This window comes from Corvus moneduloides, chromosome 1, assembly GCF_009650955.1.
Source record: "Corvus moneduloides isolate bCorMon1 chromosome 1, bCorMon1.pri, whole genome shotgun sequence".
Classification (NCBI taxonomy): Eukaryota; Metazoa; Chordata; class Aves; order Passeriformes; family Corvidae; genus Corvus; species Corvus moneduloides.
The window spans coordinates 72,355,233-72,383,101 of record NC_045476.1 but is presented as its reverse complement, the minus strand read 5'-3'; the positions used below and the strand labels follow the sequence as shown (position 1 = coordinate 72,383,101).

Sequence of the window (27,869 nt, the reverse complement as noted above, 5' to 3'; positions counted from 1 at the left end):
CTCTCAGCTGGTGGAGTTCTGCAGGTCTGGAACCTGCAGGAGGAAAAGCATTGGCTCTCAACTCTTTCTCTCACCCTGAACAGATAAATAAAATTATAATAATGTATAATTGCATTAAGTCCATAGGTAACTGCAATAGCACATGTTTTCCATCACCATAAGAATATCAAACCCTGGCAAAATTAAGAGTGTGCATAGATATTGGAGGGCTTTGCAAAAGATTCCCAGAGAAAACAGTTCTTAGCAAAGACTCATGTTTCATGTATTTTCAATCCTTAGAAGTTTGTTTCCCATCTTTCTTCCCACCAGTTTAGATTAATTTTGAAATAAATTTTTGTTGATTTCAAATTTGTTTCCAAACACTTTATTTCTCATTCAATTTTCATTGGCAAAATTTTACCACAATGAACCAGAACAGGGAAATAATTCTTCCATTGCACAAGAGAAAAAAGAAATGAAATCTCTGAATATGTGCAGTTCATTGGAATTTGCCCAATTAAGAATTACATTATATAATAAAAGAAGAAACTGACAGCTTCAGAAAAATTAGATTGCATAGGAAAGATGCCATAGTCATATTAAATGATTTGTCCATAGAATTATTTTCCAAAATGTAAACTTCTCCTCTAACAGAAAAATCATCCATGAAACCAAGACTAAAGCAAAAAGTCCACAGAAATATGTACTGGTCTGCTGTAAAACTCAATCCTCAAAGATTTGAGAACATGTACCAAACACCACCTAATACCTGAATATGTTAAAAAAACCCAAACCAAACAAAAACATGAGTTGTGTACTGCTGAGACTTGCCTACAAAAAAAAGTCCCACAAAGATTCCAGAATCAGGGAATTGTGCTCACACAACTAAATAACGTGAAAGATTTGAAAGCATTCAAAGAAAACAGTGGGACTTCTGATTTCTCCTAAGAGTTCAAGCTTGGCCTGCCTTTGTTTATATTTCAAAATGGCATTAGAAACAATGAAACAGGGTTTAGGTGGACTATCAGAAGTTACTGAGAAATTTTTAAAAGATTAACACTTTTTAAAGCAAGCAATAACGGGTTATTCTGCTTTTCACAAAGGAAGTTGAATGTCCGCTCTTAATGGCAATATTTTATATATGGTGCATGAAAGAGATCCTACAAGAGCAGCTATAAAAAACTGGTAAAATTTGACCTTTGATTTTAGGTAAATGTTACATATTTGAATAAAAGGTTGCATTTATAGGCAGCCACAGAATTTTTTTTTTTTTTTTTTTTTACTTTAGGAAAGCGCAAGGGACAATCCAGGGAAATTTTTTAATAGGCAACACTAATTTTGAACAAATTCAAAACACTCAGACAAGGATTTTCCTCTAACGTAGGATTCATCACCCTCCTAACTTGGTATAAATTCAATCTGTTCTATTTGTATGACATAAACAACAAGCAGTTTCACAGGAATGAGGAAAACCATATGTGAAGGTGTTTTAAAAAGCACAACAGGGAATACACCAAGCAAAGAAGCATCTGCATTTATTTCAATGTCAAATCACATGTGTATTATAAAGGGAAAGTTTATTGTCTTTATATAAAAAACAAATTTACTATATTGTGCTCTTTACCGTTAACTCTTCCTGCCCCTCAGTATCCTTCTCGAGTTGGAAGAAAAAAATTAATAAAAATCATGAAGTCTACAGGTGCTGAGGCAGGTTTGTAAAGGGGTTCAACCTTGTTCACCCTACCCAGGCTGTCACATGCCTGCCAAGAGCCTGCTTTGTCCTCTCCCTCTGCTTGCTACCTCTCTTGAACAAGGGCTGCATCTGCTTCTGACGGGTGTATGTGAGAAACAAAGCCTGGCCCAATGCCCTGGATTCCAGAAATGCAAGAATGTGACTCTAGATAGGATTTATTTCTGATTGATGCCTGTGTGAAACGGGACACCAGCCTGTCTCCTGCATCAAGATGCTGTCTGGTCCTGCACTGGTGCTGGACTGACCAGCCTGCAACCAAGCCACCCTGAGCAACACATGGCACTGCTGCGTGGGGTACTGGGTACTCCCCCCCAAAAGGCAGTGCCCTACAATTAATTGGTTTTATAGAAGTTGGCCAGAGTCAGCTTAACACATTTGGAGTTGAGGAGAAAATATTTCAAAGCAGCATTTAGCCTGGGTATGAGCTACAGGCACATTGTTAAAAAGCTAATTACATGGAGACAAAGGATGATCGTTACTTTTATATTAGTGTGTAATATTAACCCTTGAGAGCTGTGTTTGATGATAAGTTGTTGGCAATTGAAACTGCTAGTATTTATATCTAAACTCAAGCCTGAAGATTCCAAAAGTCACAGAAAGTGTATATGTCATTATCTTTTTTTTGTATTAAGAAAATGGAGGTTTTTGAAATCTGGGGTCTTTTTCACATCTCCTCTAGAACTATATATAAAAAGCAATGTTAAAACATTGAAGCATTGAAATTATTTCCCACATCTGGTTTTTTATGCAAGTTCAGGAAATCTGGCTTTACGGTGACAAATAGTCATCAAGAAAATTTTTTTTCTCAAATTTTGCTAGTTTCAGGGAATAGAAGAAGAGAGCTAGAGAGCTTCTGACAGCAGGTTTTGGGCTGCAAAGTCAAAATTCCTCCAAACTTTCCTCCTTTTCTCTCAAGGTTACAGATCTCACCTGTATTATTCAGACAATAGTCACAAATGATATTGATCTTCTGTTACAGGTTGCACAGGCTTTTAGCTCCAGGAGCTTAAATCTCAGAGAATGGAGGTTCAGTGATGCTGTGGTGCAAGGCAAGGTCCTGGGGTGGGCTCTCCAGGAAGGTGAGCAAAGCACTTGGTGAGCATCTAGCATCTACCAGGCTGTGACTGCAGCTGACCACCTCAGCAGCACGGATGGCCCTGCAATATGTGACCACATTTGTCTGTTTTCTTAACCTCTTTGCCCTCACCTTATCTTTCAGATTCATCCTCCTCAGCCTCAACTGGACCCAAGCAAAAGCTTGCTGCTCTCAGCAAGGCTGTGCGTGGGCACAGTGGGAGAATCACTCATGTAGGCTGCAAGATCGAAGCTGAAGCCTGTGGGCTTCTGCAGCCAAAATGGTCTTTTTATTACATATGTGTATAATGCCCACTGTAAGGAGGTTTGACTATGGCCTACGGATGTGAGACACCACTGTCAAATTAATATAAATGGAAAAGGACAAGCATGCTATAGCAATGGAAAAAAACAAAACAAAAAAATCACAATTATCAGAAAAATATTTGTGATCACAAAAGAATATCTTGCTCATACTCACCAATCTCCCCTTTGGCAAGCCTTAAAAGAGAAGAGAATATGAGAGAAAGAAAAGAAGAGAGAAAAATCATGGGGAGAGGCAAGGAGTGGGGGGGAAGAGAGAGACTGAGACAGTGGATACTTTTAACTTGTCACAGTACAACACTAGCTTTTAATTAATACAGGGTATGTACGACTTTGAAGACTGTTGGTCATGCAGTATTTTATGATAAATACATTTTATGGGATTTTTTTTTTTAAGAGGATTTTGTAAAATAACCTAGCCCAATAAATGATTTACCAGCTGCAATAAAAGATCAAGGAAATTGCTCAGATTGCATCTTGGAGCATCTAAAACTCTGAAGTTTATGGAGATCTAAGCTGCCCCCAGATCTACAGTGCTATTAAAAATTTTTGTAGTAGCTAATTATCTTGCACTGCATTTTTTAAAAGGTAGCAATTGTAGTAGAGAGAAAGGTCTGGAAACAGACAAAGAGGAGTTGATGTCCTTTGATGGAGAAAGTAAGACAGAAGGAAAGGAGGAGAGAGACAGAAGTGAGCAACAATTGAAACATCATGCTGGTATAGTAACAAATGGAATTAACAGCTCACAAGGTATCAGATTTCTGGGAAATTACCTGAATTAACTCTATGTTTTAAAAATATATTATTAAGGACACATTGTTTACATGGCATGCTATGTGTAATACCTATATTACTTGACCAAGAGTGGAGTAATTTGATTTTCCTATTTTTTTTTTCTTTATGATAAATATGATGACCACAAGTGAAGAAGAAAGCAAAGATATTCCCTCCCTCTAAATTCTGTTTTGTTCTAACCTCATGGGACCTGAACATAACAAATAAGTAAATAAAGCAAGAACTGGTCCTTATTTCCAACAGGATGACAGATACAGTAAATAGAATGGCATATTGAAATAACAAGATGATGGCCTCACCTAGGACAGGCAGCACCCTGACACATGCCTTGTTTCCTTTGTTTTGTACCAGGAAGATCCGGTTCATGCCCTGTAAATTCCTGTGCTTGAATATAACTCTGCCTGCCCTGGCAAATTCAGTGTCCCTGCAGGCATGGGGCTCAGGGACAGCTGAGCTGCCTAAGAAAGGACAAAGAAAAGAAATAGAAAAGGAAATGGAAGAAAAAGCAGTAATTTTTTCCTCTTTCCCAAATCAGAAGGCAAGGTGCATGGCAACTGAAACAAGAGCCTGTCCCCTCTGCTCCTCCAGATACCTTGTGCAATCACAAAGGCCACGGGCTTGAAAGCCCAGGACCAGGCTGATATGGGTGGAGTTGGGCCCCTTTCCCAACACTTTCAAGCTGCACAACTTTGGAAAGAATAAAGGATCAATGCTGCTGACTTTAAAGGTAGACAGAACCACAGAATGGTTTACGTTAGGAGGGACCTTAAAAGCCATTTAGTTGCAAACCCTCTGCCATGAGCAGGGACACCTTCCACCAAACGGTTCAGGGCTCCCTCCAACCTGGCCTTGAACGTTTCCAGGCATGGGACATATACAATTAAATATTAATTTTATCACTGTAACTCTACAAGACACGGAAGAGAGAAAGTGAAGTTCACCACTACAGAAAGCAAGCACCTTGAGATAGATAATTGATGATAATTTGGTTAATTTTATTTGAAAATTGAGGTAGGTAAAACGAAACAGTGGGAGCTGGCAAGGATATTTGGACGAGCACTGCTACTCTAAAATCTATTCTTATATTATGGCCAGGATGGGGGAGTCCTTAATTGTCCAAAATAACCATAATTAATTCAGCAGAATTATGAAAGCCTAATTATATGAGTGTGTGTTATTTTTCTACCTGATTTCTGCCTTCTGCAGCACTCAGGGTCAATCACCTCTAGGGCTGAATGCAGATTACTACGGTGAAAATGCATTCTGTGTCTGTAAGGTCTTTACCTGACTTCCTGCCAATTTTAAAGGCACCAAGTGAATGTGGCAAGTGAGAGCAGGGCACAGACAGCACTAGTGAGGTTGAAGGCTGCTTGGCTTGCCTGTGAGATAATCCTGTCTCATGTTTTGATAGGGAAGTAATTTAAAACTAAATTTTCACAGACATACACCCTATTCTGATGTTTGTTTTCTGGATGCTTTATTTGAAACTCTAGGGGCTGATTTGCAGAAGATCATGGGTGCCAGAAATGTACACCTGGGTTTTGAATATTCAAAGCACAATAGGGAGCTATATGAAATATTATCAGATCATTTCATTTAGTGCAGGATTGGGTCTTCATTGTTTTTTTACTAATTACAAATAACTGTCCAACTTTTGCAATTACCTAGATGAAATTCCAGGAAATATAATTATAAGTAAATGAAAAGATTTCATTTTGATGTAGCCTTTTTAATTTCACTTTAATTTATCTATTCATTTTAAGTCATTCCCCATATGTGTATTTTATTACAGAGAACAGTAATAATATTTAAAGTAACATCCAGAAAAGGTAGTGTATTGCTCTTAAAATGCTGAAAAGATTATGGTAGAAATCATCTTGCCTTTATTTCCCTGACACAGCTTCTCAAAACAATGCAGCAATGTCAAAATTGCATTCTCAGACAAAAAGTGCTTCCAATTTTTTTAACTCAACTTCAATCATAAATATTACTAAGAAGTCAAAAGAAAATCCATGGGGGTTTTCTGGTTCAGGGTTTTTTTTTGGTTTTCGGGTTTTTTTTAGCCTAATAACTTTCATCTAAATGTAGATACCTCTGTAATACGCGTATAGCAAGACAAACTTTTGGATTGTGAAACTATTTGATGCTGAGATCACTTACCACACAGAAAAGGTATATTTCTCCAAGTCTTCCAAATAAAAATTGCTCTCTGTGGATGTTTTCCCTTCTTCTCGGTTGTCATTGTTCTCAGGACCTGATTTTTCTTCATAACATTGGGCAGGTGGGTTATTCCAGCTGACCTTTAAATGAAAAGAAGAAACAAATTAGAATACTAAGGTAATCAGCTGAAAACAGCTAGCAAAGTAAGAGGTGCCAGCTTCTCTGAATTCTAGCTCTGTTTTCACTCTATAACAAACGTGGGAACCAGCAGTGGCAAAGTTGGCTCAAAACACTTTGAATAGACTAGCCTATTTCAGTTGGAAGGGACCTACAACAAACATCTGTGTTCCAATTCAGGGCTGACCAAAAGTTAAAGATGCTGTTAAGAACATTGTCCAAATGCCTCTTAAACACTGACAGGCTGGGGGCATCAACTACCTCTCTAAGTAGATTACAGGCTTTTGGCCACCCTCTAAATAAAAAATTGCTTCCTGCTGTCCAGTCTGAACCTCCCCTGGTGCGTACATGCCCTGTCACTGGGGGCCAGCAAGAAGACCTCAGCACCTCCTTTTCCACTTTCCCTCCCCAGGAAGCTGTAGAGAACAACAAGGTTCCCCTGAGACTCCTTTTCTCCAAGCTAGACAAGTCCTCAGCCACTCCTGACAGGACGTGCCTTCCACCCCCATATTTTCCCCTCCTCTGGACACATCCAAAAGACCTTTACAACCTTCTAAAATCCTGGGGCCTGGAGCTGCACACAGATTATTTTTCTGTGAATTGATTTGTGGTCCTATAAGGCTGTGGTTTGACAAACCCTCTCAAGGAGATGCAAGCTCACGGTGATACCAGCAGTCAGTCAGTCTTCCTATATGTGCTAGTTTTTTCCTGTGTGGCACACCACACTCCGTCAGTGCAAAAATCTGGACATGTACATAGTAAGCCATATGGAGGGAACTGATCTGGGAATGGAATTAATACTGTTTGGCTTCTCTTTTTTTCTTTTTCTTTAATTAACTGTGTTAGCTCTCAGCTGGACCCATTCTTATCCAGGCCACCCTTCCCTGGTTGCCAGCACAAAGGAGAGGGACAGTACTGTATCTTTCAGTGCTGGTGATAGTTTAAATAAACTACCCTTTGAGCTACAAAGTAGAGAATCCTGATGTGTGCTCATCCCTGGAATAACAACTTTGCATGCACAGGGTCTGATTCAGCACTGCATCACCTCTCTGAATTAATTGCCAGATTCCCTGGATGTCTGGCATTATCGCCCCTGGACAGAAAGCCAAACATCACTTCCACCAAGAGACACAATGAAGTTGCAATTTACCAGACAAACATCTGCAGGTGACTGCAACAAAGATATCTATTAATACCTTCCCAGGCACAAAACCAAACTCTAAAGGGTTTGTTAACATTTAGTGAACAAGTCCAGAGAGGACAAGGGGAGGGATGCATTGTTGCAGTCACATCACTTTACTCTTTGTTAATTAGGCAAACTACAAAGATTTTTTTTTTTTGACTCTGTAAACCATTCTGCTCTAAAAGGTAAATTTGTATTCTGAATCTTGGATTACACAGATCTCATGCACATTTTGAATTTCAGCCACGTGACTGTCCAGCCTTATTCCCTAGAAGTCAAGGTTTCAGAATGGGTAGTGTGTACAAGGTACCTTTCTTGCACTGACATTGTCTCCATGAAACTATTCCTGTGCAAAGCAGATGTAAAGACATTATTAGGGACACAAATCCTAAAGGTGTTAAAGAGTATTACGAGTTAATTTCTCTGAGACTGTGTTTGCTCTTTTCTGAGGTACAAAAAGCAGAAACTGGTCATCGGCATGAGGATGGCATTATAACCACAGAATATATTTTACTTCTCTCAGAAATCACTGACCATGAGCATTCTCTCTTTTATTGCTCCATTCAATATCGTAATAGATGCAGTGGTTTGCACACTCGTTACAACACAGGTTAAGTTGTTGCTAATGCCCACCACTCAGAATACACTCAGTGAGAGACCACTTGCAACTCTAGCATAGATGAATTTGGGGGCAGGGAGGGCAAAGCAGAGACATCCCCAAAAAGTTGAGATCAGACTCAAAGATCTTTCTGATTCCTTTTACTACAAAAAACCCCATAAATTTAAAATATCTGTTTACAAAAAGAAAGGGACTGTTGAGGATAATGAACCAATACGTGTACTTCTGTCTTCTTCCTTGAGTCTTTTCTTTACATTTGTTATGGTTTCCTATATATGATTGTTAAGCAAAATTATTTTAGAAAATAGTATCCAGAGACACAAGTAGACCCTAATTATAGAAATCATGCCAAATGCCTAAATCTTGAACATGCTAAAACAAGTCTCTCTCTGAATATTAGGGTACACTCATCCCATTAAAAATGAGGGGCCCTCACAACCTCTGAAAGGAGATTTCACATGCTCACATTTCTTTTGTGCAGAAGATTCTCGTAAGAGGCTCAGTTCAGAAATCTATCCAAACATGTCAATAACTGTAAGCTTGTGAGTCATTTCACTGAGTCCAAAGGGACTAGACAGTGCCGAATTACCCATGGGTTTATGCACCTCACTGAAACCAGGTCACTTTAATGTGGCTTTGAGAGCCACCCACAACTGAGGCTCCTATAAGACCATGACATTTTGTTCAAAGACATTGTGTTATTATGGGATTGTAGGAAATGAATTTCACTCCGCCACTCCCATGGGTTGGGTCAGGTTGCTTTGCCCATTACACCCTCTCCATTGGTCCTTAAATCATCCCTCCTGGAGATATATGGCTAAACACTCACACACATGCACACCTCAGTCGGCAGCTACATTTATATGTAACTCTGTTTTCTTCAAGTTATCGTTACCTTCCTGAAAAAGCAAATCACTTGGAAACTTAGACATTGAAAAGACAGGGAATTTCCAGTTGGCCAATCTGGTTTTGCTCACAAAATATAGATCATCACCCTACTGAAGTTAAAAGCTGAAATTATAATCCCCAGCCATTGAGTATTTGTGCTACACTAGTAGTCACACAAGTCTGTGGGTACTCTGACTACTGTGGTGATTTTTTTCCTTTGGGCAATTAAAAGCATTAAAAATGCTTCAGAGTGTATCTAGAACAGGGTGAGACAAATTACCAGAATGATTAATTTGAATATTCATGTTTGCAGTTCATTCACCGCAGCCACGCTGATTTAAGGATAGAAGTGGAGCAACACTTACAGAGAAAAAATTGCAACTGTCATTGGAAAATACCTAATTTAATAATACAGTGCAGGGAGAAGCAATTTTTAGGAATACAGAGTCTTCTTTGTGTCTTAGTTCTCAGGATTTACATTAAATCTGAAAGTTTCGGTAGCATCTCACCCAGAAAGCATTGTCATGTTGCAGATAAAATTCCATGGTAACTTGCACTGATGACACAATATTTGTCCACAAATTAATGATGTCCTTGACCAGGATACTACAAATACCTATACTAAAAGCTTCTGATGGTAGAGGTCTTCTGCACAAATACACGAGAGCTTGAAGCTTATGGATGCTTAGGAAACCTATCTCGTGCTTACACATCACTGAAATAAAATTATCCAGCAGCTTGATCAAGCTTCTGTTGTTCAATTACTAAGTGGGCTTTTCTACTACTCCTTTGAAGTTTCATTGCTGGAGAGATTAGCTCCCTACAGACCTACACAGGAGACAGCAATACACCTGGACATGTGAAGCATTATTGTGGCTATAAAAAATTCACAGGGATAGATTAAAAAAGCACAACAACCTCAGCAAGCAAGCCCACAAATCATTCTCAAATGGCATATGTAGACACTCCAATGGCTTCTCTGTGAGCTTTAAGTGAGATGGTGATGTTCATATCAAGACCAGTACCTTGTGATGTTCTCCTTGGACTTCCTTCAGCCAAAATGAACCACAGTGATTGTCTGCACTGCTGTGGCAATCTTGGCAATCATCTGTAATTTAAAAAAAACCCCAAACATTAATTATTTTTATATTAGCGCATAAGATAAAGCTCTGGAAAGGAAGCAGATGGGTTTTGGTCCCTCTCCCAACAAGATCCTGACTGACTTCAGGTTGATCATTTTTCCTCCTCCATCTGGGTTATAAATAGGTGGTTATTTCTCTCCTGATTTCTGAAAGTGTTAGTATGATAAATGCAGGGACCTTTGGTGTTGGAAATAAAAATTGCATAGACATAAAATGGGGGGAAAAGTAAAAATAAAGAAAGACTAGAAGACACAAGAAGAATTACATGGGAGGGTATTTCAAATGCCCCAGGAAGTGTTCTTCAGAAGACAGAAGGTTAATTTTCTTATATGGACATAGCTGTGGATCAAGAATGAGGCACAAAGTGCTCGAATAAACTTTGCTTAGAAAACACAATTCACATGTCCCTCAAGCTCCTGAAAAGCAGTGACCTGTGGAATGAACAAAAATGTACTCCCACATCACAGCAAGCAGGGGTGTGGCAGAAATAAAGGTCTATATTACCCTTTTTAATGTATGACACATGGAGGATAAACCAAAAACACACTTAATAATGATTTCAAGTTTTTTCCTTTTAAGTTATTTTGAGTTCCACGTAGTAGAAGACAGTCAAGTGTATTTAAAATCATAGTACCGGTAGGATCTGCTCTTAGGTGTTACAGAGGTTGATACACAAGATATTCATATACAATGTCACAGTTTTAGGCCTGTGTATTTATGTGCACACCCATGGATATCTTTCTTACTTTCTACATATATATACACACAGGTACAGGTTGAACATTCATAGTGAAGGAGGGATTTACAGATATTTACATCATCTGGGGAGAAAGAAGAGGTCTACTGAAATCAGTGAAACAGCATAAAATGCAGCTGCTGGGTATGTCACGTGTGTGCACACATGCTGTTCAAACTGTGTCTATGTATTTGTGTATGGGATACGCATATGAACCCATAAACATACATTAAAATATAAATACACCTTTGTAAAGATGGTTCCTGTGGTTTTCTTTGTTTAATTTTTCTTCTTCCTCCCCCCCCCAGTATACAAAAATGGGTTTCCAAACAGTCTTGCTGAAATGATGAATATTTTAACAATGTTTTTGAAGTCAAAGGAACAAAGCAGTAATTATCTTGGCAAAAAAAATGGGACAATAAAAAGAATAAAGAAAACAATAATATTCTACATTTAAGAAATGGGAGGGAGAAGGAACTCAAGTCTGTTATTTAATCATGACATGCTCTTTTTATATTTTATTTGTAAGGCTCTGAATGCTCTTTTCTTTCTATACCAGTGAGCTCATTACTTTAATTCCTCATAGATTTCTCTGAACAATTTTTGCTAAGTAAAAACACAGTGTAATTCTTCAATGGCTGTAATAGTAAGAAGCTGCTCAAATTAAAGATCAATAAAAAGTACAGAAAAAATCTGTATGGAAATAAATAAATAAAAGAGAGGATGGGAAATGCCTGCAATTAGACAGGATGAAAAATCTAAAAAGAAATTAAATTTAGTTGTAATACATTTCCCATTCTTTTCTTCATGAAAATTACTACTGAAGTGGTTTTTTTTCCTGTAATTTAAATGTTAAGCTGCCAGATGTGTGTCTCATGCTTGAAGAGTTGAAGCTTTGCATTATTTAGCATATTAAGATTCACAGAATTTAAAAAAGGGCTCCTTTATTGCCTGGAGGTTCTAATTAAGTAAACCTTAGCCTGGTACATTTAAAACTTGCAATACAAGAGATTTTACTTCCTTTTTTTTTCTCAGTAGCCAAATCTCATCAATATAATAAATATGGAAAATACTTAAGATGATACAATTTTTCTTTGGCTTGAGGAATTAAACCTATCTATTATTTTAAGAAGTTTTTAATAGAGGCCAGCAATCAGAAAGACATTTAAAGACTCCAGTCTGCTTTTTAATCATAGGAGTTGCTCTTACTTAGAGGTGGGGGGGAGGGAATGCGTCTTATAAAACTGAGCTGTGTAGAAATTGTTTCTTCCACATGCAAAAAACAAAGCAGTTCTGAGAAACAAGAACCACATAGTTCTTTATTATTAAATTGCATTTTACTTTTTTATAACTTTTTGTAATTGACCACAGAAAACTAATAAAGCATTAATTAGCTGTGCTATCAGCAATTTGTTCATTGAAGGAGTGGGATTGCTGCATCAGAAACTGTAATAGCATAGAAATTCCTTTGACATACAGTACCCATAAATCATACCTTAAATACAGTTATTTTTGCCATTTTAGAAAATGTCAAAGGTGTCAACTTTGTCCAAATATAACACTTAGCAGTGACTATTTTAGTAAATTGACTCAAAATACATTTTGTTCCCTGACAGGGGAACATAATATCATTCATGATAAAAATGAACAATTTGAGGAGAAGAAAACAATACCAAGAAAGGATGATCAAAAACAGGTATCATAGCTGTGATAAAGGCACAGTGGAAGATGTAGACTCTCTGTTAATAGGTTTATTTGGAAGTCAAGAAACATATGCATAAAAGCAGGAAAATATGATTACACCAGGGCATGGAAAAGACAATAAGATTCTTAATCCAAAGTTATAAATCTGTGATCAGCTATTAACAAGAAATCCAGCAGAATAATTTAAGTGTCTACATTCTTATAAGACAAATAGGAAAAATAGGGTGGCATTTTTTCCCACCCTTGTGGAATGGGCATGACAATAGTAATGTCTGGATTTGGAAAATCATGGCAGTATGAAGGTTATTTCCAGACCTTGACAATGCTGAGTGCAGTCATTTCTGGGTGATATTAAGCCCCAGCCAAATAGTTTAGATACCAAGGAATACAAAGAAAGGGTTACCCGTACAAAATCCCTGAGTTCCACTGGCACCTATGTTTTTAAAATACCATGGAGAGATGTTGGAAACAAAAATATTATTGGTACCCTGTTACCTTTTTCCACAACAGCCTTCTCAAGGCAATAGCCAAGCATAATAGCATGACCTTTAAAATTAGAGAGTATCTTACTGCTTCCTAACCCTTGCAGAATAAAACTTAATCATTTTTTACCCTCTGCATTCAGTCTGGAAGTTGTCATGTTTGGTTATGTATTCTGTAATAAGTACTGTGGTGCAACAGGAGTCAACTGGTAGAATGAAACCAAGGGCTGGGGAGACACCACTGAACAGTGGGAACCCCACTGTGTGTTGAAGATTTCATGTAAGACCAGGTTTTTGGTCTGGTCCTGGTAACTGATAGCCCATTAATACCTGATACACACATCTGAAGCACATCCCCTTGCTCAGCTTCACCCTAAATGCATATAGGGCTGATACTGTGAAATATTTATTATTTATGTATGGGGCGCATGGGGAGTCTAAAAGATTTTTTTAAAATATGAACAAAAAGAAATAGCAGAGCTAGGAAATTACCTTACAGAAGTTTGATGGGAACTACTTCTGATTTATATGGGGCCAAAGAAGAGAGGGAAAGTGCAGTCCCTTCTGATAGCTGCAATCTCTCTTTAAGTCAGTAGGAAAGGGTTTCAGAGTGGTGCAATCCAAGAGTAGAGCAAGAGACAAAGAAATCACCACAGCAGGGACAGAAGATAAGATGAAGATCCTATTTGGACTCCCTTCCTAGTAATGTACTATCCTGTGGGAAATCAAATAGCATGGCAAGAGTTGGAAAATTGAAGAGTTTGGATTGTGTGGATTTCAGAACTGTAAGCGGGATCTGAATTTAATCCTAATTGGAAAAATCAATGTAATCCTTTATTTAGTCCTGCTCAGGGAAGGAAAAGACCAGCAGAGAAAGAGAAGGTTCGGCCATATGAGGCTCTGCCTCTGGGGCTCTACCTGTATTAAAAAATGAGGTGCAAGCAATCTTCATTTCAAAACATCATTTTGTTTCCTTTAAAGTGGCACCCATGAGGAATTATCCATGAGAACATCTTTATTTTTTTTGTTTAGGTAATTATTTTTGCATCTGTATACAAACGTTATGTAGAAGCAAACAGCACCTCAGAAGGAAAAGAACCTCATTGAGGTATAAAGAGAAATATTACAATGAAGATTCACCGGTTTTCATAAAATTGTTTCAGAAGTGCTTGTGAGCATAAATATAATCCTCTCGACAAAACTATTTGTCACTTATATAAGCGCATTTTAGCAAATATAAAGCCTCCTCTCCAAAGGTAATGATAAAATTAGAATGAAGCTGTTTCTGTTTTATTTTGATATGGAAGTAACATCTTAATAAGTTCTGAAAACAGTTTTGAGTGTTACCTGGTGCTACTGTAATAAGCCCCTTGGTTAGCCTGATGCCATCTTAGTTTAGATATTATTCTGAAGCTTTGCTCTGACAGAAATGTCTTTTGATGTCACAAAAGGACACAATCCACTTCCCAACGCTTAACATTTTTCCACAGATGAAGGAAGGTTGTTGAATTTGAGATCTTAAATATGAACAATATTTAACGTGTTATTTTCAATACTCAGTTTGTTTTAGAAGACAGACATCAAGCAAAAGACTCCTTCTGAGCTGAAAATCTGAAGAAGATTTGAAAGTAGGAGCTAAAACTTGATCCTAGGTGTGCCCTAGAAAGGTGATAGAACAGAGAGCTGAAGGAATCACAGGGATTCTGTCAAACCCCGAAAAAGAGCAGAATGCCAGCTGCTTGTAACAGTCTGACTAAAAATACTTACAAGAAATATTTCATGTGTTTCCAGGGGTTTTACTTGTGGTACATGCATAACTGAGGGCTTTGAAAAAAAACAAAATTGGCCTTCATGTGAGAGAAAGACAGGAGATCAGTTGCCTGTTGGAATGAGCATTGTTGGGGACAAAAATGCACTGTTGAAGCTTCAAATTAAACATCAGGAACAGTATAAATCCTAGTTTATATATCATTCTACAGAAAGTATCTGGGGATTTCAAAATGAAGCTTTTTTTCCCTCCATATTTCTAAGAGCAGATAATGAGTTTAGTGGTGTTATTACTGACAGTGTCCCATCACAGAAAAATCTATGCTTTAGCCATGTGACTTTTGAAACAAGTTTTTCATTAAAATCATATACAATAGGTACAGCAAGTACCAGAAACTGAGCTCATCAAGGAAAATTTCTGTTGTGCTGTGAACAAAGATAAGGAAAAGCTTTTTTCACCTAATTCAAAATCCATGGATATTTTGGAAATCTGCTTATAGTTCAGGTAAACTTAGAATTTATTTTTTTTAGTCCTCAGTCAATTATAGTATTATCTCTCAAATATACCTAGTCGGAGCTGATGATAATAATGCCCTTTGAACCTTGCTTTGTTACAGGTTGTGGTAATTCAGTACCTTTGCGAATCAGGCCACTTCTGTAACTACATTGTTTCAGGGTATTTGTAAAAGACTGTCTTGAACTGAAAATGCAGGTTCTAAAATGCTGTGTTTGGCATTGGGTCTCTGCCAAACTCCACATAAGCAATTTGAACAAAAATTCAACATACTGGCTTTAGATCTAGAAAAACACTGGTGATGGGAAGAGGGGAGAAGGAATACCTGTCTACCTGCACAACTAATAATTGGGTTTCGAGACACAGTCTAAAGGCGGAAACATCCAAATACAGTCTAGGAAAAGAAATCAGAAAAAAAATTAAAAGCAGACAAAATCGAATGTCAAACACCATTAAACATTATTTTAAAACCCTTTTGTTCGTGAAGATTACTTATGTTTTTACTGTTTTGAGTATTTTAAGCTGCTTTGCACAACTAATGTTGAGCAAATGAACAAAACAGATTTCAAAGTAGATTCTACTAATGTAGAAGTTGGACAAATTTTCTAAGCTAGAGCTCTGTTTATATTCTTAGAAGGACCAACATCTAGAAAAGACATGCTAAGTGCTGGTCTTATCAGGACATGCAATGAGAACCCTTGGAAGATTGAAAATTTTTATTACTTTGTTTTCTGTAATATTCTTAACCTTTTGTCACAAACATCCTTTCAACAAAAAATGACACCAGCTCTGTATTCTACTTTTTACACATCTGTGTAAATCAATATCAATATTCAGCATTTATGAATCCTGATTGGCAATACCATGCTAGCTCCTACCTCTGTCTGTGCCCATTTGACATATTCAGCACACACACCTATAGCAGCAGATGCGTAGTCCTAGCCTTCTTGGACAGGCAACAGAGAAGGACAGCACCAATGAAATTATTTTTGGATGGTATTTCAGGGGTTACTGTAAAAGGGAAGCTGGCATATCAATTGGCTTCAAACTGACGTTCATCCAAAATTCTACTGCATCATTTTGGGGAGTCCACAGACTTGAAGACAATAAGCTACTATTTACACAGATAAGAGGTAGTATCAGACCTCAGGTCTGTTACCTAATATTTCACAGTTCAGTGTCTAAACATCACCTATTACAGCTTCCTGGTACAGAAGAAAAGTCACCCTCTCCCTTCAAAAGGTGGGATTAATTTATTTCCACTTGCACTTTCATCTCTACGCACAGGCCTGGGTTATGAAGTGGGAGTAGGTATCCATATCCTTGGCACCTTCAAATCCCTGTGCCATGGTAAGTCTGCCTCTGGCTGTCATGGCAGTCTTTGAGTTTAGGAGAGGACCTAGGGGTTGTATTACTCAATTCTCAGATAAATACTTTTTACCTGGGACTTAAAACAAAAAAACAAACTACCAAAAAAATCCTGAAAACAACCAATAAAAAAGAATAGAAAAATTAACAAAACCAAGGAAAAAACACCATCATAGCAATTTGCAGGGCTTTGCCTTCAGAAATCCTACATCCCAGAAGAAAATGCTACCTGATGTAAATACAGACAGGCACTTTTATGCAATTTAGCTCAGCACAATTAACAAAGGATATTGCTATTAATGTGCTGCAGGAAGAAAAAGTACTTCCCAAGCACCTAACAGCAACATGTTGTGATCCATGGATATAAATGACCAAATAAAATGAAAGGATGTAAAAATGTCACAGAAACACCAGCCGTAATCTAATGTTGTCAGTGCACTGCACACACACCTTGTAATTACTAACACATTTGGCCTACAAATATATTTTAGACAGGGGAGTCCACTGCTTCTGCACCTCTTTGCCTAAGCTGCTTTTGATCCCTAACAATTGATTTAAACTCTTCCATCGCTTCCTCTGCCCAGTGAAATAATGATGAGATGATATCACAGGGCTAGGGGGAAGGCGCACGGGGCTACTCACACACATGCCAAGCAGATCTATTTGCAAACTTTCAGTAAATTAAGTAACGCAATAAAAGTCCTGACCTGCTGGAAGCATTTTAAGCTCTTCTCTTTTCCTCCCAGCTTCTTCTGACACACACTCGTCTCCTCCTTTTGCAGCATTAAACTGCTTTTCCACTTCCTTTACAACAGTGGGAATACTTCCCTTATGGGTGTCGGGATCTTTCGGGGAGGTCAGAGGTTGCCCTGCAGAGGAAATGACAAGCTGTGAAATGTAAAAGAACAATTCCTTCCACATGTTTCCTTGCTCCAGGAGCAGTAAGGGGTTGTCGGCTAGCATCACGATGGGATGGGCCAGGCCTTTGTCTTAGCAGTCCTGTCAAAACTAATTTACAATTAAAGACCTGCACAACTGTTTAAAGCTTTACAACCCTGGCGAGTTTCAAGGACTGCTGAAGCCAAGTGGTACAAACCAACCTTATTATTAACAGCCAGGCAGACAAACAGAAGGAAGATGGACCAACAAATGTTCTAAGCTGTACAGTAACCAGAAAAATTGTGCACCTGAAAATGATCTCTCTGTATAATATTTATTTCTTTTATAAGCTCATAGTCTGAGAACTAAAGACATTTCAGTGGTTCTAACTTTTCCTCTGGTTGATGCACAGGGCACAGGAGCCACATGCACTGCAGTTAGGCAACAAACCTTGTAAGGGGAAAGAAAAAAAAGTGTAGGGGAAAAATGAGATATTTGTTCATTGTAAAAAAAATTAGTGTCCTTAAAACCGTTCTCAAGCAACTGCTTTTTCTTTTTCTTTATGCTCCCATAGTAGAGCGGGGGAGGATAGGACAAGCAGACTTTCTGGAAAGAAAATGCTAGAGACAGAAAATCTGCATGTAGGTGTTAAGTCCAAAGACAGCTGAGGTAGTGGAAGTATTTCTATGTGACAAATCTACCCAGAAAAGCAATAGCAACAAACATCTCGGCTGGTCCAGACACTGGGAGCAGGGTAGTCATGCTAACGCAACACTGTACCAGTTCTAGTACAGCAAAATCATCCTGCTGCTGGGACCAAACTAGCCTGGCTACCTTTAAACACTTTCCCTCAAAATCTTGTCTGATAACACCTCTCCCCCAGCATAGCCAGGCTAAGTGAAACTCCTTTCTTGATTTCATACTCCAGAGATTGGGATAATTACTGCTTAAAAAAAAATGCACAGTCGGTCATGATTCTTCAGGTTCACCAAAAATACAGAAAACTTAGCACTAAAAAAAGAAAAAAAAATACTGTTTCAGTATCCTAATCCTCAGTGACTGTTCCACCTTCTACCTTGTAAGCACCCTTTTTAGGTCTTGAGTGTGCATCAGAATATGCTGGTACACTGCTGACCATAACTTCAGGACTTCAAAATGGCCAGCCTTAAAGTGGCATGAATAAGTCAACTGAAATGAAAAAGGTTTTCAGTGGATAAAATAATCCCTAGCTTTCCACTTGCCTGTTTTATCTGATCACAAGTTCAGATGGGCACAAATTGGTGTTTGTGTGTCAAGTCAGATCAACAGCGCAGCTGGAAAAGCAAGAATTTGGAAGAAGGTTCCCAACAAGTCCAGAGTGACACTTCCCAAATGAGCCTGTGTCTGACCTAAAAGTGTTTGAGCTGGAGAACTAATGTATGAGTGCTATCCATCCACTTTTATGGGGATGAAAGAGCTGCCAATTCCAAAACCGACTGCTTTGCTGACATTTTGCACATGTGAATCCCTTCTTCCTGTGGATACTAAAGCCAAAACGGGTCTTGCTGGATTTCACTGTAAGAATATTTTCTTGATGGATTTGTATATTGTTTTTATATGGAGACTCAAAGTTTTGAAGTTTTCATGCATTTTAGAAGCCTGTGTTACTTAGATCCAAGCCTACCAAGTCAACATTCCTGGTAGATGCATCAAATTTTCTTACCTAAGCTCCTTCTACTAGAGCTGTTACCACCTTTTGCACAACAGCAGATAATGAATTCCACTCAGAAATTGTCATTTATTCTCTGACAGGGACTGTTGATCCTGTAAGGAGCAACAGATCAACAGCAGAATATTTTTCTAAGAAAAGCAAAGGATGGTGGTGGCGAAAACAGAACTTGTCTTCTGCCACAAACCTCTTGGAGAACACCACTTCAAAAGAATGGAGAGAAGATATTGTTTGGACTAAGAAACACACCAGATCTGATAACGTGCATCTGTGATCTGCAAAGGAGGTGGAATGGGAGTCATTATGTTGCATTTCCCTGCACTGTGCTTTAGACCAGAGAGCCTGTGCAGAAGGGAAGAGCCTTACCTAGCCCTATGTAGAGCTATGGTTTAAAAGAATAATGTAGCCTGGAGTTAATGGAAATAATATGAAGGTTCTGTTTTAAACTTCTAAAACCAAGACAAACTTGAAGTGAAGGTTAAAACACCATCTCCTAACCTGCTTTATTTTGCTTATATGTTGCAGTACCACATATGGCATTGATATAAAGATCACTCACTATTTAGACTACTGCAGTAGAGTGTTACAGAGCACCCGTCTTCATTTAGACTGTTCTTGCTTTCTCTGGTTTGTGTCTCAACCTTAATGTCACTCTAACAGAGCTTCCCCCTCCCCACCCCTATTTTTGGCGGTTTAACAGATATAGTACTGTATTTATAGGGCATATCAATGTGCAACAGCTCTCCACAGATCATAAACACATTTTTCTGTTGGAAATGTTGAAGTTGGGATTTTCACCACGTGATCTCCTGTTCTCTAAGGTTCGTTCCTTTAATTGTAAATAGCCAGAAAGTCATCAAGCTAGCATTTAATAAACTTTTAATTTGAAATGGATTACCACATGTTGTGTTTGTTTACCCATTATTAAATCTCTTAGCAACATATCACCAGCAGAAACAGCATACTGTAGCACTGCATAGATACATTAAAAAACAAACCCATGGGGGATATTGGCAGCTAATAATATCTTTAAAGAACGTTCCAAGAAAAAGAAATAAATATAAGCAATATCAAAAATTACTCCTAAAATTTTTGTTAGTGCAAATCTGCTTGGCAGGAAAATTACAGATCTTCCATGATCGCCTTATCAACAAATTTCAGAAGTCTGCATGCAAAATAGGACATACACTAATGCTCTTTCTCAGTTCTTAAAAACATGCCTTTCTTGACTTTTCAAACTGAGCATCACGAGTTTTCCAAGTGTTTCCAGAAAGCATGACCTGTTTAGCTGCATCCTCTATGCACATTTCCAAATGCATGTGAAGACTGATGGTCAGACCAAACAAGTTTGGTCCGTTAAGAGTTTGTCTATAATTCTTCACGGCTGCTAAGAGTTGCCTGCAGTTCTACCTTTTGGATCTGCTATTCGTGGTTTGCTGCATCTCAAAGTAACTTAGCAGATATGTAGAAGACATATGACAACAAAAAAGACCTTAATCCTCTGTACAGTGTATGTTTACACCTCCATACTTCTCTTATCTGGGTGGTTATATGAAAACCTTTTGATCGCAGTGTAGTTGTTACTTAGCCTAAAAGCATCTCAGGGCAAACCTCATTTTCCTTATCTCTTAAATCACCACTAACTGTCTGAAAAATACTTCTCCCCGACTCTTTTCAAGTTATGCTTCCAACCTGAGCTGCCCATTTGCCATGCTAAATGACTATTGCTTAGGTGTTATCTTTCTTTCCTTTCACTATCCTCTCCGTTCTTCTCCTGTCCCATCTACAGTGCATCACTACTGCTGTTCTCAAATGCCTAAGGAACCTCTGTTCCTAGAACTAATTCTGTTTCAGATCTGCACATAATATTCACACATATGCTACAATGTATGGGTTGGCTGAATGCTTCAGTTCATTAAACAAGAGAGAATATAGAAATATCTGTACAGCAAAAACATTTTTTTTTTGTTCATGGCAGTTTGATCCCACATGCTGAAAAAAGAAAAGAATGAAAGCAGCGTCCTGCCATTCTTCTCATGACTGGATTTCTACCAGTGGAGGAGCAATCTGTGAGCCCATTGCAATACAGTCAGTTGTGTCCCCAGTGTAGATACACCAGAAGGTTCACAGAGGCCAGGGAGGATCAGTCTAAAAGGAGCATTCAGTGATTTTTTAAGAAAGCTTCTGGGGAGGTCTGCTGCACACAAGAAAATGATAACCATCCTCCCTGTGGGTTACCACTTGATTGAATCTTAACAGAATTTCATAGGAGTAGCATAAGGCATGCTTCCAAGGCCAGAACTATCTCGCTGCCGTATCTGAAGTCCTATTACAGCCCAGGGAGGTCCTAAAGTTCTTCCAGAAGTACACAAAAAAAGCATCTTTTTCTTTTCTCTTCCTGTAAGGCTGGTGCCTTAAGCAGGTGAACTGTTATTGCTGTGACATTCCAAGCATTATTCAGCCTTAAGCATAGGCCAGCATAGCCATTTCATCCTCAGAAATGAAGCCAGTTTAAATTGCTCACACCTGAAAAAAGAGTTAAACCACCTTAATAAAGAGTCACAGTATTCCTGCTATAACACCTGTGGGACCCATATCTGAATGAAGAAAATCTAGCTTAACAAGAACAATAATGACTAGCCAACATTGAAATGAAACTATGGGCTGTTCCAGGGAAAACCTAAATGTAAACATCAAAGTTTGAATCCATCACCTTGTGGTCCAGACTGTACAACCTTCTCTGAGACACCATTCTTTCCATCTGTGCTTGAATACATGAGAAGTTCGGGTGGCAGATCAAGATGCATAGCACACTTATTTTGCTTATCTGAATCCTGTGGTAGTTTAATTATCTATGAAAAGGAGAAAAAACATTTTAAAAAGCACTTGCTGTAAACTCTTTGTGGAGGCTAGCAGTCCAAGATGTTGCTAGAAGAATTTTAGGAAGTTTTTGTTCTCTGTTCTCTGTTTACTACAATTTCCTCCCGTATAATTTTCCCATGTATATCTTTCCCATGCTTACTGATTAAAGCAGACATCCCAGTAAATGGGGGATGAGCCACAATCCAATTTCAGAATCATATAGAAAAATATAGAGGAAACTAAACAATTTTTTAAAATACAAACCTGAAAGTAGAGATTGCATAACCAATGATCCAAGTCCTGAGAAATAAAATTTTCAATTTTTTTGAATCGGTCAACTTTGGAGTCATAATGGCCTCTGAGGAAGGGACACTTAAATTTTCCTTCCAAAGCATTAAAATTGTTATCACATAAGGGAAAAGCTCCCCATCCCACTTCTCGATCAATCCAGGTATAGGTGCCACGAAGAAGGAAGAGTTCAAAGAGGAGTACCATGCCTGGCTTCACAGCTTTTCTATGTGGTAGAACCTAGAGAAGGAGGAAAAAAGATTTATTTGTTACAAAAACATCACAAGGGAACTGACTTTCTTTTACCATATAAAGCTCTACAAACTTCATACCTTTGGACCAATTATGCATGCTAAAACAATTATCAACTCTTCTTTTCCCAAAAATCATATATTTGAACAATTTCCACTCCAACAAAAAATGCTGTGCTTTTTCCTGTGCGGTTATTTTATGGTTTCTTTTTTTTCCCCCTTGGCTTTCTGAAAACATTCATTTTCTGTCTTTATTTACCAGTGGTGGAGAAACATTACCACTAGAAATCTTTAAGACAGAGTAACAAACCAATTTGGAAATCTGAGGTGCCCCTATGAGGGCTTGCTGAGATTTACCACTGGATTCCTCTTGCAGCAACTTTGGAAAGTTTATCCAAACACCCAATGAGAACACTTGCAAACTTGCTCCTCACTGAGTCACAAACTCTTCTCCACCCAGTTGTGGGAATGATGTTGGTACATAATAGCCTTCTTCCTTTAAATTAAAGCTCTTATTGAAAAGTATGTGAACCTCAGTGTAGGGTTTAAAAGGATTTTGAGGTAAAAAGTTCTCAGCATACCAGAGACTGGCAAACACAATTTGTACTTTTCATAAGATAGGTATAGATGTTCTTCTGAGCAGTTTGGAGCCGCGGAAGAGAGTTACCAATGCCTTGGGCCCTGAAGCAATTGTGTTCCCATGGCAAAGACTTGAAATCTAGTGGTGAAGAAACACCCTGAAGTAATCAACTTATGTAAATCCCTCTGCAAGGTTTTGGCAGGTACAGAAGAAAGAAGGGTAAACACAAAGAAAAATAAATCTGGTCCTATGCCACAGTTTTAACTGTTTTCTTTAATTAAGGTGGGCGTTGACTCAGGTCCTGTTGCAATTCTCATATATTCAAAAGGACAAATAAAACCCACACAAAAGCTAGAACACAGAAGATGACTACTGTGATACCTAGGCTAACAGCTATGAAGGGTAGTCACCCTGGGAACAAGGGGAGCAAATACATCAGCTACACCTCTCACACAGTGAAACATCTGCTTCAGCACTGCTCCTACACATTCTCCTGGGAGAATTGGGACTGCCTAATCTCTTAAACAAACTATCTTGGATGCTTCTTTAATAAAGACAATTTTCTGTTACTTGATTGTTTTTCACTTTTTATTGTTCCCGTTTCAGTTCTCACAGTTCATAGCAGCAAATGCCTTGGTACACTTGCCTGGTCAACATTACCTTGCCTTCCAGCCAAGGCAGAGAAAGAGGAGCTTTTTTTCCTTCTCTCCTCACTGTGAACTGACACGTACTACCAGAAGACCACAATATTCAAGAGCATCCTCTTACTCTGAGTGTCCTGTAGGATACACCCTCAGTACTTCTTGCAAGGCAAGAATAAGATGTCCAACTAGAAATCCATGCAAACCAATTACCCACTACAAACAGCCTAAAATGCCAAAGTCTTCTTAAATTAGCAGGGATTTCCTCAGTTAGACAACATTCTGCAGCCAATAAACAGCCACAAATCTTTACTGCTTCAGATATTTCCGTATGTAAGTACATATGTCAACACAGCTCTTTCTTGATGTGTATATTTGAATACAAGCATCACTTCTTTTATACTCCTGAACAGTAGGCAAGATAACAAGCATAACTCAGGTGCAGCCAAGCTTTTTGTCTCTCTTTTTCTGAAGCAGCAAGGGATTTGCCTACACCAATAACTGCCATGTTAGGAAATGATAAGTGTTCACAGTAGTGCTGCATTCTATAACTTTTTTTGAAGAGGTGAATATAAATTATTATTTCTAATAATATGCTTTCCTTTTTCAGGTTTTATATTGTGATAAGATAACAGCAAAAGAGAGGAAGTCATTTAAGGAAATATTTTAAAATTATAAATATTGTCATTATTATGTAGGTGTACTTTATATTAATTATGTAAATATATTCTAAGACTTAGTGTACGCTTAAAATGAAACAGAAGCATCTGTTGAAAAATGCCATAACCCTGTGGCAGCTGCTATTAAACCATTAACAGTATCAGGTTTCATTTAAACCAGATTTACCATTTTCTGTAACAGCCCGTGGGAAAGCTAAAAACATTAGGCACAAATTACTGACAAAAGAGATCCTTAATCAAGCCATACATTTCATTTGGCTAGCTGGGTGCTAGATAGTAACCTCTGTGCTACAAATTAAAGGTGATGGTTATGAGGCTGTGATCAAAGACAGTTACCTGCAATATTGAACAATCTTAAAGCATTCACAGATTAAATTACTGCTGTATCACAGCACCCTTTTCGGTTTCTCTCTTGCTTCCCCAGCTTACTCTTTTCTTAAGAATAATTCAGCAGTCTATGCTCTTCTGCTGGCTTGCATATAAACAGACAGTGGTCAAGCAGCTGGTGTAAGGGTAATAATTGTCACTATGAAAATTTTATTTCTTTGTTTCTGGTTCAGTGTTATTGTTCATTTGCTGTAATCTTTTATCCTGGCCCTAGATCACAGACTCACTCTTTGGGACTGGAAGCATCTGTCTGCTTACAGTTACAGGAGCTGGGTGTTTAAACCATGACATGACAGAAACACATAATCACAAAACATAAACAAGGACTTTATAATACACCTGTCTGCTACAAGGTCTGAGGTTGTAAAGACTATTGGGAGTCTTTAAGCATGAACACTGGGTGCCTGACCCAGGTAGGACAGTGTCACACATCTCAGCTTACACAATCAAATGAAACATACTTGACAAGTAAGAAATTTCTTTCTGTTGAACCCATACAAAAATCCCAGCCAACCCTCTGCCTGTTACTCTATGCCATCGTGCCAAGCATTCATGCAGGTGCTTGTGGGCATTCACTTCCATCCTGATGTATGATTTACATGGGAGGAGCTGCTCATTAGGAAGGGATAGCCAGGCTGAAGCAGGAGAGTTTCGAAAAGGAGGCAGGTCATCTCAACATCCATGCTAAGCCTATTCCCGTTGCCACAATGAGCGCACATCCCTGTCACAGCTCACCGTCCCACACCCGCAGAGTCACAAAGCTCTGGGAGAGAGGAGAGAGCTCGGTCTTGTGCCACCTGCACTTCACTGGTCTCCTCCTAGGCTGTGAGCCTGAGTTGGGATTTGGGGCACAGCCAGCATGGCCCTTAGGCATGGATGCACAAAGACATTTAGGCTGATACCTCAGACTGAAATCCACAGTCCTTGAATGCCTGCATGCTTCTGTGGGTTTGAGCTGTTGTGCTCAGGTACAGAGCAGGCAACAGCTCAGGTAAATAGAGGAGGATGGGGATCAGTAACTGCTCTCCTTGAAGAGACTCAGAGCAGTGCCTGGGATAGACAAAGCACAGGCAGCTCAAACTGAGCAGTTTTTTCTGATGGATTGTTTCTAAAGAAAAAAATAAAATCAGCAGTTATATTTTCCCTGCTGGTGGCAACCTCATTTGAGGCACTGTCTGATGAGTAAATTCACAGGCCTGCATCAGCACTGGTGACATTCAAAGAGCATATACTACCTAACAACAGTTTCCTGGGTTTTGATGGGTCTACTCTCCAGCACCTTACCTCAATGTTTGTCCTTGCTCGGGACAAATTGCCATTGAGGTCTGTGAGGTATAGAGACTTTTACAGTGCTACAAAGCATTGAGCACCCCCTTTTTACTGGTGTAATTTCTCCTGCAAAGACAGATGCAGCAGAGAATAAATAATGTTTGTGTGTGCCTGCACAGGCACGAGTAATACTTCTTAGTCTGCAGTTAACAGTGTTGCATTTAATTGAATTAAATCATAAGGAACTAAAATTATCTCCCGCCACTATTTCTGAATTCAACTGTTTTATATCAGTTTTATTGTAATATATCTTACTTCCCCATATGCCACCATAGTTTCACTCTATAGAGAGAATGAATTCTATTTGAATATTTCAATAAACAGATCCAGTGTGAGCTTTTGGGGGTTTTTGTCTGACTTTTTCTTGGGCTTTAACCTTGTCAGAGAATAAATAAACTTTTGCTTCTTTCCTCTGCACCTTCAAGTGTTTTCAATTTAGAAAAAAAATGGACAACAGTCACATTACTTAATTCATATCACACAAAAATTCGACCAATAAAACTCAAACATATTAAAGTGAATTAAAATATGCAAAGGCAATTTGATATTTGCTTATTATATAGAAGAATCTTGAAAAATGCCATATAAACTAACAGCCCATCATTTCTGATTATGAAAACTGCAGCACATGAATGTCACTGGTGTAAAACACAGGTAGAAAGCCTTTTAAACAGGAAATAGTTCCCATCACTAACAAATAAAAATTACTTTACTATGTAAAATAAATAGTGCTGGAGATGAGACTGTTATAGCCCAATCAAAGGGAAGTTTTCACAACCAGATTTCAAGGTTTTCCTGTTTATGTGCAAGGCATACAGGCAGAGAGAAGGCCATTCTTAGGAAGTGTTTGTGTAACTCTGAAATTTATAAAAGGCCAGAGGGGAGGAAATAGAAATATGGACTGAAGTAAAAATAAAATATCCTGTTATTAGGGTTTTTCCAAAAGTCCCTATCTATCACGAGAATGTTCTGGAATAGCTGAAAACTTATTTCCCCAGCTTTCCATCACTGCCTGTCTCCGAACAGGTATCTGAATACAAAATAACACACAAATCAGAGAAGGACCATACAGTGAAATATCATTCATTTCCCCACCATTTTTTTTTTCTTTTTCCCATTCTCTGAGAGAATTGACCTTTCAAGCCTGGCACAGGTCAAATGACTCCCTGACTCCTCTCCCCACAGCTTGCAGATCTCCTTAAGCCTTCAAGAAGTACCACAATTTTTTCTGGCACCTAGCCTCCCTGATAGCAGGAGAGTATGGACCAGAAGTTGTTGGGCTGCAGCACACAAGTTCAGGCTTATGATCTGCCAGGAGCACAGGACAGCAGTATTTGTAAGCAGGCAATTTATTCACTGCTTTCAGTGGAGGCAGAGAGCAGGATTCCTCCTGGCATGCTATGCCAAATCACTCCAGTGTCTTCCCAGAGCCACATCTGAATGCCCCGATGCAAACACCTGCCCTCTCCCATGCTACGAGAGCAGCAACAATTCCCCAGTGCCTGTCTCTCCTCTAGGAGAGATAACTCAGGACATAGTTAACTTCAGCAGCATCTCATGCACCACAAGTACCTTACACCAGAGGACCAAAATTTGGGC

General features: G+C 38.6%; 1 protein-coding gene across 1 annotated transcript in view; it reads right to left on the bottom strand.

Moving 5' to 3' along the window:
* The window catches only part of OFCC1 (orofacial cleft 1 candidate 1), a 173,066-nt gene that overhangs the window by 91,675 nt on the left and 53,522 nt on the right, over positions 1 to 27,869 (bottom strand). Inside the window, exons 10-14 of the mRNA XM_032115778.1 lie at positions 22,379 to 22,642; positions 21,966 to 22,104; positions 17,373 to 17,534; positions 9,978 to 10,060; positions 6,086 to 6,225 (exon numbers count right to left, since the gene is read on the bottom strand). Coding sequence (XP_031971669.1) covers positions 6,086 to 6,225; positions 9,978 to 10,060; positions 17,373 to 17,534; positions 21,966 to 22,104; positions 22,379 to 22,642 — 788 coding nt within the window. The remainder of the gene's footprint in view (positions 1 to 6,085; positions 6,226 to 9,977; positions 10,061 to 17,372; positions 17,535 to 21,965; positions 22,105 to 22,378; positions 22,643 to 27,869) is intronic.